The 16,548-nt window shown below is 34.5% G+C and overlaps 1 protein-coding gene across 1 annotated transcript in view; it reads left to right on the top strand.

The window, feature by feature from the left end:
- Nucleotides 1-7,611: 7,611 nt before the first annotated feature.
- The window catches only part of LOC121258203 (THO complex subunit 2), a 50,143-nt gene continuing 41,206 nt past the window's right edge, over nt 7,612-16,548 (top strand). Inside the window, 10 exon segments of the mRNA XM_041159605.1 lie at nt 7,612-8,055; nt 8,150-8,275; nt 10,228-10,269; nt 11,894-11,953; nt 12,401-12,463; nt 13,062-13,142; nt 13,701-13,772; nt 13,852-13,899; nt 14,020-14,088; nt 14,174-14,307. Coding sequence (XP_041015539.1) covers nt 7,921-8,055; nt 8,150-8,275; nt 10,228-10,269; nt 11,894-11,953; nt 12,401-12,463; nt 13,062-13,142; nt 13,701-13,772; nt 13,852-13,899; nt 14,020-14,088; nt 14,174-14,307 — 830 coding nt within the window. The 5' untranslated portion in view covers nt 7,612-7,920.

The raw sequence follows: 16,548 nt of genomic DNA, 5'->3' as shown, positions 1-16,548 counted from the left end.
AATTTGTAAGTGTGTCCCAAATGTTGATATACCATCTGTTCTTACTGCTTGCCACATTGAGGCTTGTGGGGGCACTTTTTTGCAAAGAAAACAGTTGCCAAAATCATACAATTTGGATTGTATTGGCCCTAGATGTTTAAAGATGCCTTTGAGTTTTGTAAGAGGTGTGAACCATGCCAAAAATTAGGAGGGATAACTAGGAGAAACATGATGCCCTGCAACCAGTTTTAGTGTCGGAGGTTTTTGACTCTTGGGGCATCAATTTCATGGGACCCTTTCCCCCTTCTTTTGGGCACGTTTATATTCTGTTGGCAGTAGACTATGTGTCAAAATGGGTAGAGGCCATACCATGCAAAAGAATGATCACCAAGTGGTGCTTAAGTTCATAAAGGATAACATTGTGTCTAGATTTGGCATGCCTAGAGCTATAATCAGTGACAATGGGACACATTTTTGCAATAAACCAATGGAATCCGTTCTAAAAAAATATGGCATTCATCACAAGGCGTCCACACTTTATCACCCACAAAAAAATGGCCAAGCTAAATTAGCAAACAAGGAGATCAAACGCATCCTGGAAAAAATAGTAAACCCAACTAGGAAGGATTAGTCATTAAGGTTGCTTGCTACCTTATGGGCATATAGGACTGCCTACAAGACCATACTTGGTATGTCTCCTTATAGGTTAGTCTATGGTAAGGCATGCCACCTCCCTGTGGAACTTAAACATAAAACCTATTGGGCAGTGAAAAAATTCAATTTTGATATGGAAAAAGCTGGGTCTTTAAGAAGGTTACAATTGTCCGAATTGGAAGAATTTAGAAGAGATGCGTATGAAAATTCCAAGTTAACTAAAGAGCATATGAAGGCATTACATGATAAAAGCATACTCAAAAAAACTTTTGAACCAAATTAGCAAGTCTTGCTATACAACTCTAGGCTTCATTTGTTTCCTGGTAAACTGAGATCTCGATGGACTGGGCCTTACTTAGTCAAAACAGTTTTCCACCATGGTGCCATTGAAATAACTCACCCACAAAATGGAAATACTTTCAAAGTTAATGGCCAAAGACCTAAACCATTTTTAGGACCCTTTGTATCAGAGACTTCCACTATTCCATTGCAGGACCCCACTGATAAGGCAGATTGCTGCTAAAAAAATGCTTCAGTTGATTTTTTTTCTTTTTATGTTACCTTAGTTTCTTCTACTCTCACAAATCTGCTTTGCAAGGTTTGTTTATTTTCCTTTACTTTAAGTTCAGTACTACCCAAATGTGTTAAAAGTTGCAGCTCAGGTAATATCTTCAAACTTCTGCTTTTATATCTTACCTGAATCAGTACCAACATTGAGGACAATGTCCATTCCTAGTTGGGGGATGAAGGAAAGTAAAGATATTGGCATTGAGATGGAATTTTTACTTGTTTTTATACTATTTTCTTTTTTAGAGATTTGAACATACTTTAGAAGTTTCAGTCCGAGAGGGAAGTGTTAGGATCATGGGCATATTGATACTTAAATAGTTAAAGAGTAACTTTATTGAGAATTTCATATAATAAATGGACACTTGAGTAGGGGAAATAGTAAAGACTTTGCTGACTGCCAAATTGCCACCCTTACAACTTAGGACACTTGAGAAGCATTCTACCTTATTGGCATCACTTGATGTTACTTACAGTTGACTAGGTTTTAATGAACCACATCTTAATGGTTTAGAAAGAAAACAGAAATAAAAGAGAGGCTAAAGTCTCCGCCCAAGTAATCCTTGCTTAAGAAGAAGAAGAAGAAGAAGAAGAAGAAAATGGACAAACCAGAGATCATTGAAAAAAAAAGGCACTTTTGGAAAAGGCAGCCTCTCACCGGGGTTTGAAAAAAACAAAAATAAAAAACATTTTAAACTGTGTTAGCGTGAAAGCCAACAAACAACGGTGGTTTGGAATTAAAGTGAAGAGAATTCTCTATTATGATCAGTTGTAATGTGGAAAGTGGCCTAATAGGATGACATGCAACTTTAGTGACCTAGTCACACACTGAACATAGTTTGGGGAATGCAATTGTATTATCTGTTTCTTGTGAGCAAGTGACTGCATATTACATGAACTTTTGAGATAAGCCACTTTCTGAACTGTAGAAGTTAAAATAACCCATGCTTCTGACAAAGTCCTTAATTGGCTGAATTCTAAATGACAGTTTGAATAGTTGAAGAGAAAAGTGATTCTTGGGCATCTATAGCATCATTTGCTAGAGACTAGCAAAAAGCTAGTTGGAGGATGTGTGATAGAGTAACAATAATGTATTAAATAAGCATAAATTTGAGTCAATTTTAGAAAAAAATCACATTACATGCTAGTTTAATACATTAAAAAGAAAGAAGGAAAGTTTGATGCGTAAAAAGGGAAAAGAGTTTTTACACGAGGACACTGACATCTCTCTCCCTCTCTTGTTCTCTCTCTCTCTCTCTCTCTCTCTCTCTCTGTTTTCTTTTCCAGCCCAAGCCTCCAGTGATGAACCGCATTGAACAGGAGGGGATAACTAACTCATGGAATATTCTAGAAAGAAAGTGGAGCAGGGGTGTGTGCGGTAGCATAAGAAGGGGAAAGATTCGTGTGAGAAATGAGAGTTTTTTTTAGGGGCAGAGCAGATTTCAGGGAAAATGTTCTTGTGTTGTTGTTCTTTTTCCCCCACTGAACATTATTCGACGATGCTTTCTTTTTTTGTCTTTTTGGTTGTTCACCAACACACATTGTGTGAGTAATTTTCTAAAACTTAGACTCGAGATTTCTTTGAGCGGTTTGAGTTTCCTAGGGTTTGTGATTCCTATTGTGCTTAGTAAGTAGTATCTAGAAAGTTCTCTTATCAACTATTATATGATGCCATTCTAGAACTCACTTACCTATCCTTGATCCATCACTGACTGAAGGGCACTGTGTATTCTTGGTTCATGTGAGACTTTGGTTTTGTTAGGACATCTAACAATAGTTTGGTATCAATTTAATGGAGGTATTTCGGAGTTTATTTTGAGCGTGAATCATATATATTAACTAGACATTTTGTTCATGACCGAGATGAAGTTCGAAGGAAATTGGGAAATTCTAACCCTCCTTGTGGAACCAAACCGTGAGAAGGAACCCGCAGCCTAAGTGTTTGACAAAAAATCCTTTGATATCGAAAATGTTGTTATAGTTTTTTTGTGTTATTGAATCTGCAAAGTCCAAGCGTTGTTGAAAGATTTTCCAAAAACATTTAGAATAGAAGCATTGTTCGAATAGAAGGGAAAGGAAGATGAAATCACATCATTTCATCTCTATGCATACCAGGTCAAACTCAATAGTCTAAAGGCTTGTCTCCGTCTGTTTTTTTTGTCACCATTCTCTCTAAGTTTGAGTAAATAAGCATCCTCATTTTAAAACACCACGGTTCAATTCTTTGAAAAGCTTTAATCCCTATGAAATCAACCTTGGTACTCTTCTTAGAAACAACTACATATCTTCTGCACTTGGGAGACACTTTAATTGAAGAGACAGTAGTCCTAATTACCATCCCCCCACCTGAAATGGTAGGTAATGTGTCAGGATATCAAGAACCCACGCCCGGTGGACTAGACAAGACTTATTAGTCCACAACAAGACGAAGACGACGATTAACTGATAATTTCGGTTATCTGCCTTTTGGACATAATCTTAGATGTCATAGCCGAGCAGCGTGAGCGACTTAGCAATTTAGTGCAGTAGTTTATTTTCCATATATATTTATGGAGAGTTGTCTCCAATACTCATTTTGTTACGAACCTGTTGGATAAGTGTCGTAACCCTTTTGAATATCTGTTTATGATATAAAATTATGAAATATGTTATGTTTTTGGAATATAGTACTTTTGGTACATTGTGTATTGCTCAAAGAGAAAAAAATATCTTTTATGAATATTGCATGTTATTAGATGCATGCTAGGTGCATTGTATCTTTAACTGTCTTGAATGGAGGTATGTAACCTTGTGTTGTTTGTCCCGACACTTCAAACTCTGTCAAATTCCAAGCGGAGGTTAAGGATGTCACAACGAATGCATCAAGATATTTTATAAAAGGCCATGATTTTATGTAAAGAGTTATGCACAAAAATATTAATGAAAGATCATGCTTTTATATTAAGAAATATGTATCACGACATTTTATGAAAGATTATGATTTTATTTGAAATTTATGGCAAGATAAGGCAAGGTATGACAAGAAAGTATGCATGTCTGATTATGATGAATTATGATTGTTAAGATATGTAATAGCCTATATTATGACAATGAAGATGGTACCATAAGTTTACGGGTTATATTACATTGTCAAAATGTACACGTTGGTAGTGTACCCAGTGTTGTCTTTGTTATGTCCAACCTGTGGCCATGGGCATAATCATAATTTTCAAGATTCTCTAACTCTAATTCACGGTTCAACCGTAGGTACCAACTTATGACAAGTGAAAGACAAGTTAAGGTATTTAATGTATAGTTCAGGTTCATGTTATTTACATGTATAATTATGAGTATGCATGTTTTCCAAGAAATCTTATATTATATTTAATATATAGTGTGTTTTTTATTGAGTATTCGACTCGTTTTTATATGTTTTTATATTTTAACCACCCAAGGTGAGCAACTTTATAAGGATAGAGTTGCAAGATGAGACTTGGCCTATGGAGACGAGTAAGAAAAGAGGATTGTATGACATACTTAGTTTTATGATTTTCAGTTTAATAAATTATTTTTTTTTAAGCATATGAGATTTGATTGATTTTAATAATTGTTTTCTTGTACTCTCTTTTATGTTTCAATATTTTAACGAAGAATGAATTTTATTTATTATATGGAATCTTTTGTACCAGGCCAATCCTTAAGAAAATAGAGCTTTTAAAGTCAAGATTAGTAGCATACCGTTCTCTTAGATTTCTAAAAATGACTTTATTTTTAATCTTAGGAGACGGGAGCCAAATGCCTGTGACCTGATTAGCATAACCTTCAACCTCCAAAATGGAGGTTTGGAGTTTGAATCCCCCCTCCCCGAAATAAAAAATAAATAAAAAAATCCTAGGGGATGGGGTGTTACACTAACTCTATTTTTTTCTTAGGGGTTGTTTGGATTGAGAGAGCCTTTCAACTCATCTCACTTAGTGATTACAACTTTTCCAAACTCCCACACAAAATACAATAAACAATTTAACTTTTTTAAATCTCAAAACAAAAATAATATTAAAAAATAATATCATAACAATATTTTATTCAATTTTCAATTTTCATCTCAACTCACTATCCAAACCTCCCTTTAGATTGTTTAATGAAAATGAAGAAAATTAGTAATTATCTTGTTTAATCCATTGGTTATTTGTTTTATGAATAGAAGATAATTTTATTTATAAATGTCAAACCATGTAAAAAAATAAATTTTCTTGTATTTTCATTTAGAAATTCACAATACTTCTTTTGAATAAAATCTCTTTCAACTTTAGAAAATTTTGAGAAAAATATTATTTTCTTGTTCATTTTCTTCTGACATAAAATCCAGTTTTAGATGATTTTTCTTAATTTAAAATTTTCCTTTTGTGAAAACATAATTTGGGCATCATTCTCATCTATATGTGAATATGTTGGAGAAGATAGTTCTCAATAAGACTGTTCATTTGGATTCCGACCCAGGAACTCGAGTATTCCCGGGCCGGAACTTGGGTTTCAAAATGGGGCTGGAACATGAATTGAAACCGGTTTTTAATGCACCTGTTTTTTTTAATCAAAACCTACATGTTATGAATATTTTTTATAAAAAAAAATGTTGATGTAACATCCCAACTCTATTTGTTTAATTTTTTAAAATAAAATTGTTTATAAAATAATATTACATTGTTTATATAAAAACCACATATTACATTGTCATTGTTTATATGCATTTTGAATCTTTAGTCAAATAATCATCATCTATTAGCGTTAGGACTGATCTTTAATTTTCAAGAATCCCAATTATTTGAATCTTTAATCAACTAATCATTATCTATTATGTTTTTTTGGATATGTTTATAGGTTTGTTTAGATTTATTTGGTTATTATATTGCTTCTTTATTGATTTTGTTGGTTTTGATGCTTGAGATGGTTTTTATGCTTATATGTGAATTCTATATATCCTGCTTGTTATTATGGTATTCCTTTGTTATAAGTGAGGGCTTTATCAATAAACTTAGGATAGGGGCTACTGGTCATGTGGTCGTGACTCTTCTCTAAAATAAAAAAAAAAAAGAAAAAAAAAAACTCTAACCCAACTTAATTCTATAACTTCCATAGCCCATCATCCCTTAGATCAAGTACAAGCCAGAAGTACTATATATATATAGTAATTCCCATGATTGCATGCTTGCGATTGAAAAGTAATAGGGAAGTAGTGACATATTGCCAATACGTAAAGTTAAACATGATTTTAACTCAACTTTCAATTGATGGACATAATGATCTTACTTACACTAATTTTTGCTTCTAAAATTGTTAAAAAATGAGGTTTTTATACAGAATATACTTAAATTATAGTCTTTAATTAACAGACTGTGAAATGTAAATCCTCATCCTTTAAATGTGTCAAAACAATATTTGTAAAATCCCTTTACAAGTTGTATCCACATCTCTTCATTCCATTACAATGCATGTAATGCTTAAAAGAAAATTAGTAAAAAAAAGACAATAGGCCAAAGTACATGTTCATGTTCCTTGACCACTAATAAAAAACCATGTGGAAAAGGGAGTGAAAAAAAAAAAATCATAAAATGGATGATTCATTGGACATATTATACATTTTCTTTTTGAGTTTCTATCCATTTAGTTGCTAGAAAGGAACCAAAAAAAAAAATATATATATAAAACCATCAAAACAAAAAAAAAAAAAAAAAAAAAAATGGGTATTGGGTTGTAAACCTGATATCCAGATCGGATGCACCCAGGTTTTTCTATACGGGTACCAATCCAGATTTGTTTCGGGCCAAGGAAAAACCTGGCCGGGATGAACAGCTCTAGCTCTCAAGGTTGTTCATGATAATTTGAAGATGAATGTGCCATATGATGAGAGAATGACTTTCTAAAGGGTTGGAAAGATACAACCGATCCATCTTATTTCTGATCTATATAATCAAGGTCAGATATAACATTATTTTCTATTTTAGGTAATACGGTAATGGAGGAATGTTATCTAATTTCCATTTGTTAGAAGAGTAATAGTAGTTGATAAATTAAATAGCAAATTACATAATTCAATCATATCTTAATCATAGAATAATAAAAAGAAAATTAAGACTTAGTTTGTTTTCACAACTCATCTCATTTCATTTAATCATTAATTTTTTTTCAAATTCTCACATAAAATAAAATAAACAATTTAACTTTTTTAAATTTTAAAACAAAAATAATATATTATAATAATATTTTATTTAATTTTTAACTTTTATTTTAATCCATTTCATATGTAAAATTAAACTATGCCTAAAAATCCTAAAGAACAAACGTACAAAATTTAATGACATTTTAACCAAAGAATGAAAAAGCAAAAAGAAAAAAGAAAAACCAAAAGGAAAGCTGCTGTCCGATTGCAAATTGGACCGAACAAGAAACCCGCCCTAACCCAAACTCAACAGCTCGAAGGCCACAAGAACCCGAACTCCACAGGCATCATCGCAGCATTTTAGCACAGCATCATTCTCCGTTCCTCCCCCCCAACGGCCCAAACCCCTCCCCTACAACTTCTTTGAGATTCTCCCTCACACTGTCTTCGCCACCATTTCTCCCTCTCTTACACATGGAAACCAAAGCCCTACCACTCTCCCCACCTTCTCTCTGATCCACCTCCACGCCTCAAACCCACAGTTTTTTGTTTTTGTGCCTCTAGGGTTTGAAATTCTCTCTGTGAAAATGTCCTTCCCTGCTATAGCGTGTATATACGTCACGGAGGACCTTCTTCGTGAATGGAGGAACGGGAACTCAAGGTTCAGGGCCCCCAACCCCGTCCCTATGCTTCGCTTCCTCTACGAGCTCTGCTGGATCATGGTTCGCCTTCTCTTCCAACTCCTATGCATGTACAGATGTGCGAATATAGGTTTTCTTTGGACTTAGTTTTTATTTTTATGTGCTTGATTGTTAGGTACGAGGTGAATTGCCGTTTCAGAAGTGTAAAGCGGCGTTGGACTCGGTGGAGTTCACGGATAGAGTGTCAGGTGAAGAGTTGGGCTCGGGTTTTGCGGATATTGTGACCCAAATGGCTCAAGATGTGAGTTTTGTTTTTTTGGGTTATATACGTAATCTTGTTTGCCTGCTGAGAAGAAGTGTGAATGGTAAAACCAATATTGAAGACAGTTTAATACACTTTGAACAAAGCACAACTGTAACTTATTATTCTTAACGTAACTTGTGTTTTATGTAGTTTTAGTTTCTTTGCGTCCTATATAAGTTTTAGCCACTGTATGAAGTGTAAAGTTTTGCTTTAAAACCTGATTACTGGACAGTGGTGACCTCTGTCTTTAGATGGGTATATGGTTTCTGCCTTTCCAACAGCAGGTTCTCGGTTCTAGCTTTGTTACTGACGAAAAAGAAGTGTTCAATCTTTGTTGGGAATGTAAGCACGAGTGCATTAATTGTGGTTTTGCGTAGAAAATTTCTCGATGATATTTGTAATAGCTCAAATAGAGTATAGGAAGATGGTGAATGAGGTCACACAACATTAGGGAGGGAGAACCTCTAGTGGTTTACAATGATTACAAGGGGCTTTAATTGTAACATTGACTATTTGTTTTGAAGTATAAGCCCATATCAATTGAATAATTTTGGAATCTTATAATATGCTATCAGAGCCAATCTTCAGCTAGAAGTGTGAGACTTGAGCTATGTCACCTACAACATAATAACTTGATGTGAACGTCAAGGATTTAAGGGTGAGATTGTAATACTTTGAATTGAGTATAGGAGGGTGGTGAGTGAGATTTCAAATATCTTTAGAGAGAGAAGTTCTTGTGGTTTCTAGTGATTCCAAGGGCCCCAATTTTAATCTTTTTGGAGAATAATCCCGTATATGACATAGGCTTTTTCTTAGGCCGTTACAATGTATCACTGTGGATGCATTCCTGACAAATGTGGGACATGCAATGTTTTGATTTAGAGTTCTTTCAGTTAAAATTGCTTCTGGTTTAAACTATTACATGTTGTATGCCTACGAGATTTGAAGTTTTATTTGTGGCAATCCATAATCTTGTTTACCATGATCAAAGGTGTTGGTTGTGTTTGACATTACTATGCTTCCTATAAATGCTTGAGGAGAAACATGGGTGGATTTAATTTGCTTTTTAAGTTCAACAGTAGAAGTTTTGGCAAGTCAACATTTGTTACTTCGAAATTCATCAATCTTTGTGGGACTTTCATTATTCCCTGTTTCCAATTATGGGGTATTCAAGCAAGCTTTTGATTGGATCAAAATCTTTTGTTTGCTCAGTGGAGCAAGACATTTCAATTCCTCTTATTACTAAAGGCAGCACAGGATCAGACTACTGTCTCTATGGACAAAATTAATCTGGCTTAGTTGTAGGTCACCATGAAAACATTATTTCAGGCTCAGGATTTGTTGGAGTTTGTCAAAATCAATCTGGCTTAGTTGTGAGTCACCATGGTCGGAATTTCTGTACTTTGTATGTACATTTCAAATTGCTTATTTCAAATTTTGTTTTCTCAAAGCATTTGCACCCCAAGTTCACCAATGATTCTCATATCTGACACCACTGCCTTTAAGTATGCAGTAAAGCATGAGGTTATGGATTCAATTCCTCTGCCATGAGTTGCATTTATTAAAAAAATACTGTCAAGTTGTTTGAATTTCTTGATCTATACTGTCAAACTATATGAAGGGACAATGGGTTAAATGTCATTATTGGTGTATTGTTTAGGAAATGGAGGCAACTTATCTAAAAAACCATCAGGGGACTTATCTTTTAGAAAGAGTATCACAAAGTGGGGTTTTCCATTAAATAAAATTAAGTTTTGCTAGTTTTATTCTGTTTCAGTGTTGTGGCATTATGGTGTTGCCTCCTTTTAGCTAAAAATTTATGGTATCATTATGTCTAACGATGCTGTATAGCTTGGTTCTATGTACTTTACCAATGACCTGTTATTATATGTATTTGATGCTAGTGTACAAGCTTTTTCCTTACATGCATTTATTCACTTCGTCTGTAGCTTGCGATGCCTGGAGAGTATCGTTCTCGCCTCACAAAATTTGTAAGTATAATTGAAGAAAATGCTGCATGGTATTGTGAGTTTTACTTATCACCTATGTAGAATGGCTGTTTTGAGCCCTGAGAATTATCTTTGCTTTGTGATACTTTCCTTGCATGTGTTTACTTATTTTGTTTATTCCATACTAACATGTACAGTATTATTTGGTAGGAATCCATTTTGGTGATTGATATGTTGTCTGCAAGTTGTTTAATTAGTTAATAAATTTGTATTCTCTCTCTTTCGTGCAAAAGTAGTTAGCCAAGAGCACAGGTTTTTAATAATAATTAGAAAATCGATCGTTCTACCTGCTTTGTACTACTTTTCTAATTTTATTGTTATTTTTTTAAGAGGACATTACATCACTTGTGTTAGTTTTAGAAGCAAATATGCCAAATTTTATTACAGAGCATTAGGAGTGCAAACTCAAGTACACGGACGAAGGAGAGTATCGAATTAAGGATAAGAAGGAGAACAAGAATTAATAACATCTAGAAAAGAAAAGAAAACGTTTATTGTTGTGGTCTTTTGCTGAATTTTTAGAAAGGTGCATAGAGCTTTAAACTCTAGTGCCATTGTCTCACAATCTTTAATGTTGCGAGCATTTCTTCCAACTACTCCACATGAAGCACAGTACTTGAGACATGTATGATGTACTTACGTACGTACTTCCCGGTTTTCCTCCCCAACCTGCCAATAACTCCACCGCCCGGAGTTGCATTACCCTCTCTTTACAAAACCTGTAAGAAAGCAAACAAAGATTATCATTGAGTTTGGAGCATGGATAAATCTTTTGTAAGAAACAAAAGGGAAATGTGAACTGTTTTTTACTGGACAAAGCGAGTATTATTGGTATTATTTTTTGGTAAAATTGGCATCTATTGTAGAGAATTGTAATGAACTGGAATGGAGCTCTGTTTTGCAAATGGATGCCTATTTCACTGAATTTTTCCATGATATGATATTGAGTTAAATGGTTAAGTTCAATAACAGTCGTGAAATGCTTTTCTATTTTTTATTTGTATTTTGGTGATGCATGTTATTGTGATTTATTTGCTTACATTGCAGTAGGTACCCATGACGTCTGAATTTCTAAGCTGATGTTGTTACAATATTATTGTTTTCAAATTATTGCGGATTGCTTGTATGCGTATGTATATGTATACAAAAAGTATAATCTACAATGCGCTACTGTTTTTATTACCTATAGAAAGGGAGGTTTTGTATGAATATAACGCATAGAGAAAACTCATATATCCTTAGAGTTATTATTAAAATCTATTTCACTGCCGTAGTTTTAATTCGTGAGTCTTTTTGAAGGGACTTTGTACCTTGAAGTTATATAAACAATTTGCTTTCTTAGGTTGTTGTCTGACAGAGCTTTACATTTTTTTGGTTTCCATTCTTCAACTTGCCCCTTTGTAGAAAGATAGTTCTATAGTATTTCCTGGATTCTTGCTACTTTTATGTCCTTTTCACACACATTGTAAAAATGTTGCTTCAAATTTTTTTATTCATTATATATGCAAGATGTATCATATGCCCTTATGTTTCTTTTATTTTGTTTTCTGTAATTCATATTTTATGTGCTTTGTTCTTATTTTGTTTTCACTTTTTATGTTCTTAGGCAAAATGGTTGGTGGAATCTGAACTGGTACCTTTGAGGCTTTTCCAGGAGCGTTCCGAGGTGTTGATTGTTATTGCTTTTTGAGAAATTACACTTCACAGCTCTGAACTACAACTGCTTTTGCAATGTGCACCCAAAGCTACAATTGTTGACTTATTGGATCCTCAAACTACCAAACAATTGCACTGTGAAACCCTTCGGTTAAGATCTGACTTTTAAGATCAAGGAAAATAAACTATAAAGCGTAATTTTAGTGGTCAAATCTTAATGGTGCATGCATACTTCAATTTGTTTTGGTAGCTTGAGGATGAAATATGTCAAGGTAGATGGTTTTGGGTGCATATTACAAAAGGGGTGGTAGTTTGAGGGTGCAAAATGTAATATTATTTTTTGAGTTTTTGTTGTGATTTGGGGTTTTGGGTTTTTAGTTTCTTGCTCTTTGACATATATGATTACTCTACATTTTTGGTAAAGATGTAATCTCTTTATATTTTTCATATATTATAGGAAGAGTTTCTATGGGAGGCTGAAATGATCAAGATAAAAGCTCAGGAATTGAAGAATAAAGAGGTAAGAAGATCATGGTTTGTTGGTTGCTTACTCTGATATGGTGGTATGTGCAAAATGTTGACCAGTGAACATTGTGCTGAACCTTAAACTACTAGGGAAAACCATTAAAATAATATGCGTTTTCCATTTTTAATATTCTAAAAGAAATGTGCATTTCAAAAGTCAATATGATTTTGATTTGTTTTCCTTATAGGCTTTGTCATAAAAAAGTACCTAGAATTTCAGCTTCTTACAAGTCAGGTCGCTTCCATTCCCTATTGGGTTGTTTGTCCTAGTGGGGAAGATGTATAGCTAAAAGTTAAATAACATGTCAATCACATGTCTTTTTGTATGTAAAGAACTTTTTATGCAAGAATTAGGGCAAACCTGTGGTACTATTATATGCCAGGTAGGTGAGAAAGCATAGTTCTTGTCCTTTGAACTCTCTTTTTTCCTAAATGGAAAGTTGTTGCTGGAGTCTTTATTTATATGTGCTGTTGCGTATAATGAAAATGAAAGCTATTGTAAACAATACCATGCGTATCAAGTTCATGCACTGATGACTTTTCAGTTAACCTAATTTCTATCAATAAATTATGTATGTCTGCTGTTGATACAGGTCAGAGTAAATACTCGTCTTCTTTATCAGCAAACAAAATTTAACCTTCTTCGAGAAGAAAGTGAGGGCTATGCCAAACTGGTATGATAACCATTGACTGATTTTGTAAAATCATTTGTGTTATATTCTCCTCTCAAAAAAAAAAAAAAAATTCTCGTCTCCTCCAAATGTTAGAGAATTTTATTGTTAAGTGAATCATGTCATCTATATCATCTTTGATTTATCCTGGTTTGAATTTTTTTTTGGTAAGTACTTTGTTCTGATCTTAATGTTTTCCGTTTGCCTCTTTTTAATTTTAGATTTATCAATCTTTTGTTGATGTATGCCACTCTGTTTTGTTTTGTTGGGTGGAGGGCTTTGTAAACTACTCTTTGAGAGATTTGGTGGAGTGATTCAAATTTTAAGCATAGTTTTGATTTTCTTAGCCATATGTGCTTCTGTAGTTAAGTCACATGCAAGCTGCTGATATGGGATGCATTAGTTATGATTGCATGGCTGGGGAACAGCTAAGCTGAATTGTCTGGAATCCAGTTTTTGCATATTTCTTTTCATTTTTCTTATCTTTTTGGTCGGAGTTTGTAATTAGTTTAGGTTTGGTACTTCTCTATTCTGGGTGTTCACTATCTTGTGGATTTGTAGGTTACCCTTCTTTGCCGAGATTCTGAAGCTTCAACTCAAAATGTGTCAGCAGCAACAATAGGCATTATCAAGGTTTTTGACCCAATCTTCAATTTTGTTCCTTCCTTGTTATTTTTTGTATCTAACTTTTTCTTAACAATATATACTGCAGTCATTAATTGGACATTTCGATCTCGACCCCAATCGGGCATTTGATATTGTAAGTTTCTTCTGTTTAGCTCTGTGTTCTATGCTATCTTCTGGTTGTTCTCCTTTTCTGTGTATGTTAAAGTTAATGGCATAACATTCAATCATGTTTTTGATACTTCTATGTGGTCAGGTTTTGGAGTGTTTTGAACTTCAGCCAGATAACAAGAGCTTTCTGGAACTGATACCAATTTTTCCCAAGGTAATAAAGTCTTTTAGGTTGATTTTTGTACTTGCAATAAGTGAATAAACCCTAATTTTACTGATGCTTCTTCCCTGCTCTGCAGTCCCATGCTTCACAGATTCTTGGTTTTAAATTTCAATACTATCAGCGTATGGAAGTAAATGATCCGGTACCGTTTGGGCTATATAAGCTTACAGCCTTGCTGGTGAAAGAAGAGTTTATTGAGCTTGATAGCATGTGAGTAATTTTTGTTTTTCAATACTTTACTCCATTGGTCGATTGTAATTGATTTTAATGGCAAGTCTTTTCATGATTTCCTTGTACCTCTAAACTAGCATGCCTAGATGTTGCTCTTGTATATGTCCCATATACTTGGGCATTTTGTCTCTCTTTTGATCAATAAAAATTTGTTTACCGATAAAAAAAAAAAAGAAGCATGTGAGTAATTTTTGCACACTTTCTGGTCATGTAATTTAATGAACCTTCCACTTTTGTTCGTTTAAGGTGACCCATGCCATCTATGTCAATTGGGTATCCTTGATTTTATCTTTTCTTTAGTCTTTGTGGTTAAGGTTTTTTGGATTACATTTTTTGAACAGTTCCTCAATTTTGTGGAAGGCTGCAATAGACTCAAAATTTTGTGGGTCTTAGGGCGAATGATGCTCGTATGAGGTTCATGGACCACATGGGGTGGGGTGGTCGAAGTATATAAGAATAGGATGATGATTCTTAACCCTGAGGGGTAGCTCAGCTGGTGCGGCCTTGGGTTTGATCCCCAATGGTCACTAGTTCAAATCCCCTTAGGGCCACTGGAGGTTTATCTGATTGTTAACTTCAGGGCCCCATGGGATTAGTCGAGGAGTGAGCAAGCTGGCTTGGACACCCACGGTTATTAAAAAAAAAAAAAAAAAAAAAAAAAAGAATAGGATGATGATTCTTCTCTAGATATACTCGCTTTGAGGTGGGTGATGGGTCAAGTAAATTCTAGCATGATTTATGGGGTGGAGATAGATCCTAAAGGAAGCTTTCCCAGAATTATATGGAATTGCATGGATGTAGGAAGCCTTGATAGCAGATCTTGTGGAAGCTTCTATTATTTCTTCTTAGTGGAATGTTAGTATTTTTTCTAAGTAGCACAAAATTGGGAAGTTATTGCTTTCACAGAGTTTTATAATCTATTGTACTCAACTAGAGCGAGAGTGAGAAATGTAGATGAGGCCTTTTGGAGCCCTTATGAAAAGGGAAGTTTACTGTCCGTTCATTCTATCGGGCCCTTACAATTCAAAATACTGATCCATTTCATAGGAGGAGTATTTGAAAGACCATGGCGTCCTTAAAAACAACTTTTCTTTTGTATGGATGGCTTCATTGGGAAAATTCTCACTGTATACAACCTAAAGAAATGCAAGGTCATTATGATGGACTGTTATTGTATGCACTAAAAGAACGAGGAGACCGTAGATTTACTACTACATTTTGAGGTAGCCATGACGCTATGGAATGATTTCTTTGATAGAGCAGGACTAGCATGGATTATGCCTTGAATGTTGGTTGACTTCCTAGCATGTTGGTGGGATCTGCATGGCTATCCACAAATTGCAGCAGTATGGATATGGACCCCATATGCGTAAGGTGGTGCCTTTGAAGGGAAAGGAAGGATAGAAGCTTTGAAGATTGTGAGCGGACAATAGTGGTGCCATTGGTCAATTGCGAGAGATTTTAATGGATTGAACATCCATGATTTTCTTGTATTGGTTGCCAATAATGCTTAGATGTCTCTCTTGTATATGTTCCATCTACTTGGGTTATGCCTAGTGCTTTCATCAATAGAATTCTTGATTACTGAAAAGAAAATGAGGATCTTTAAATGTGACCTGTGGTGGTTGTGATAAGCCATATCTGAAGATAGGGATATTTTATTTTGCTTTTATCTTGCTCATAAAAAAGAAAAAAATATTTTGCTGCATGTGGGAATCTAAAAGAGTACTGCTGCATGATTTTTGTGGTAAAACTGTAGGTGTGGAACCAAAGTTGGCTATGCTGTTGTGAATGATGCCAGATGATTTTTAGAAGTAGAAGCTAAAATAAGTTGAAGAACAATTTCTGTTATAAGAAAGAAAAAACAAATGTGTTTACTCCAAAGGAGTACCCATTAAAGATGTATTTCGAGTGAGCTGAAGGCTATTGGGGCCATGTTAGGTTCCTTCAGTGGCTACTAATATGCTTGGAATGTCGATGGATGAATCACAAATGATTAATCTATTCAATTGCTTAGCCAACTACTCCAAGAATAAGAATTTGAAAATTCAAATGTATAAAATATTGTTCATCAGCAGTGTTGCTTTGTTTTATCTAAGGGTAATAACCTCATTGAACAAGAAATCCTTGAGCACAGCCATTGCAGGGATTCGTTACCATATTTCCTTAATGTGAATAACGAAGCATCATCAGTGAGGGTGTGTTGAGTTGGAGAAATAT

Source organism: Juglans microcarpa x Juglans regia, chromosome 3S (assembly GCF_004785595.1).
Source record: "Juglans microcarpa x Juglans regia isolate MS1-56 chromosome 3S, Jm3101_v1.0, whole genome shotgun sequence".
Taxonomy (NCBI): Eukaryota; Viridiplantae; Streptophyta; class Magnoliopsida; order Fagales; family Juglandaceae; genus Juglans; species Juglans microcarpa x Juglans regia.
This window is presented reverse-complemented; position numbering and strand designations above follow the sequence as displayed.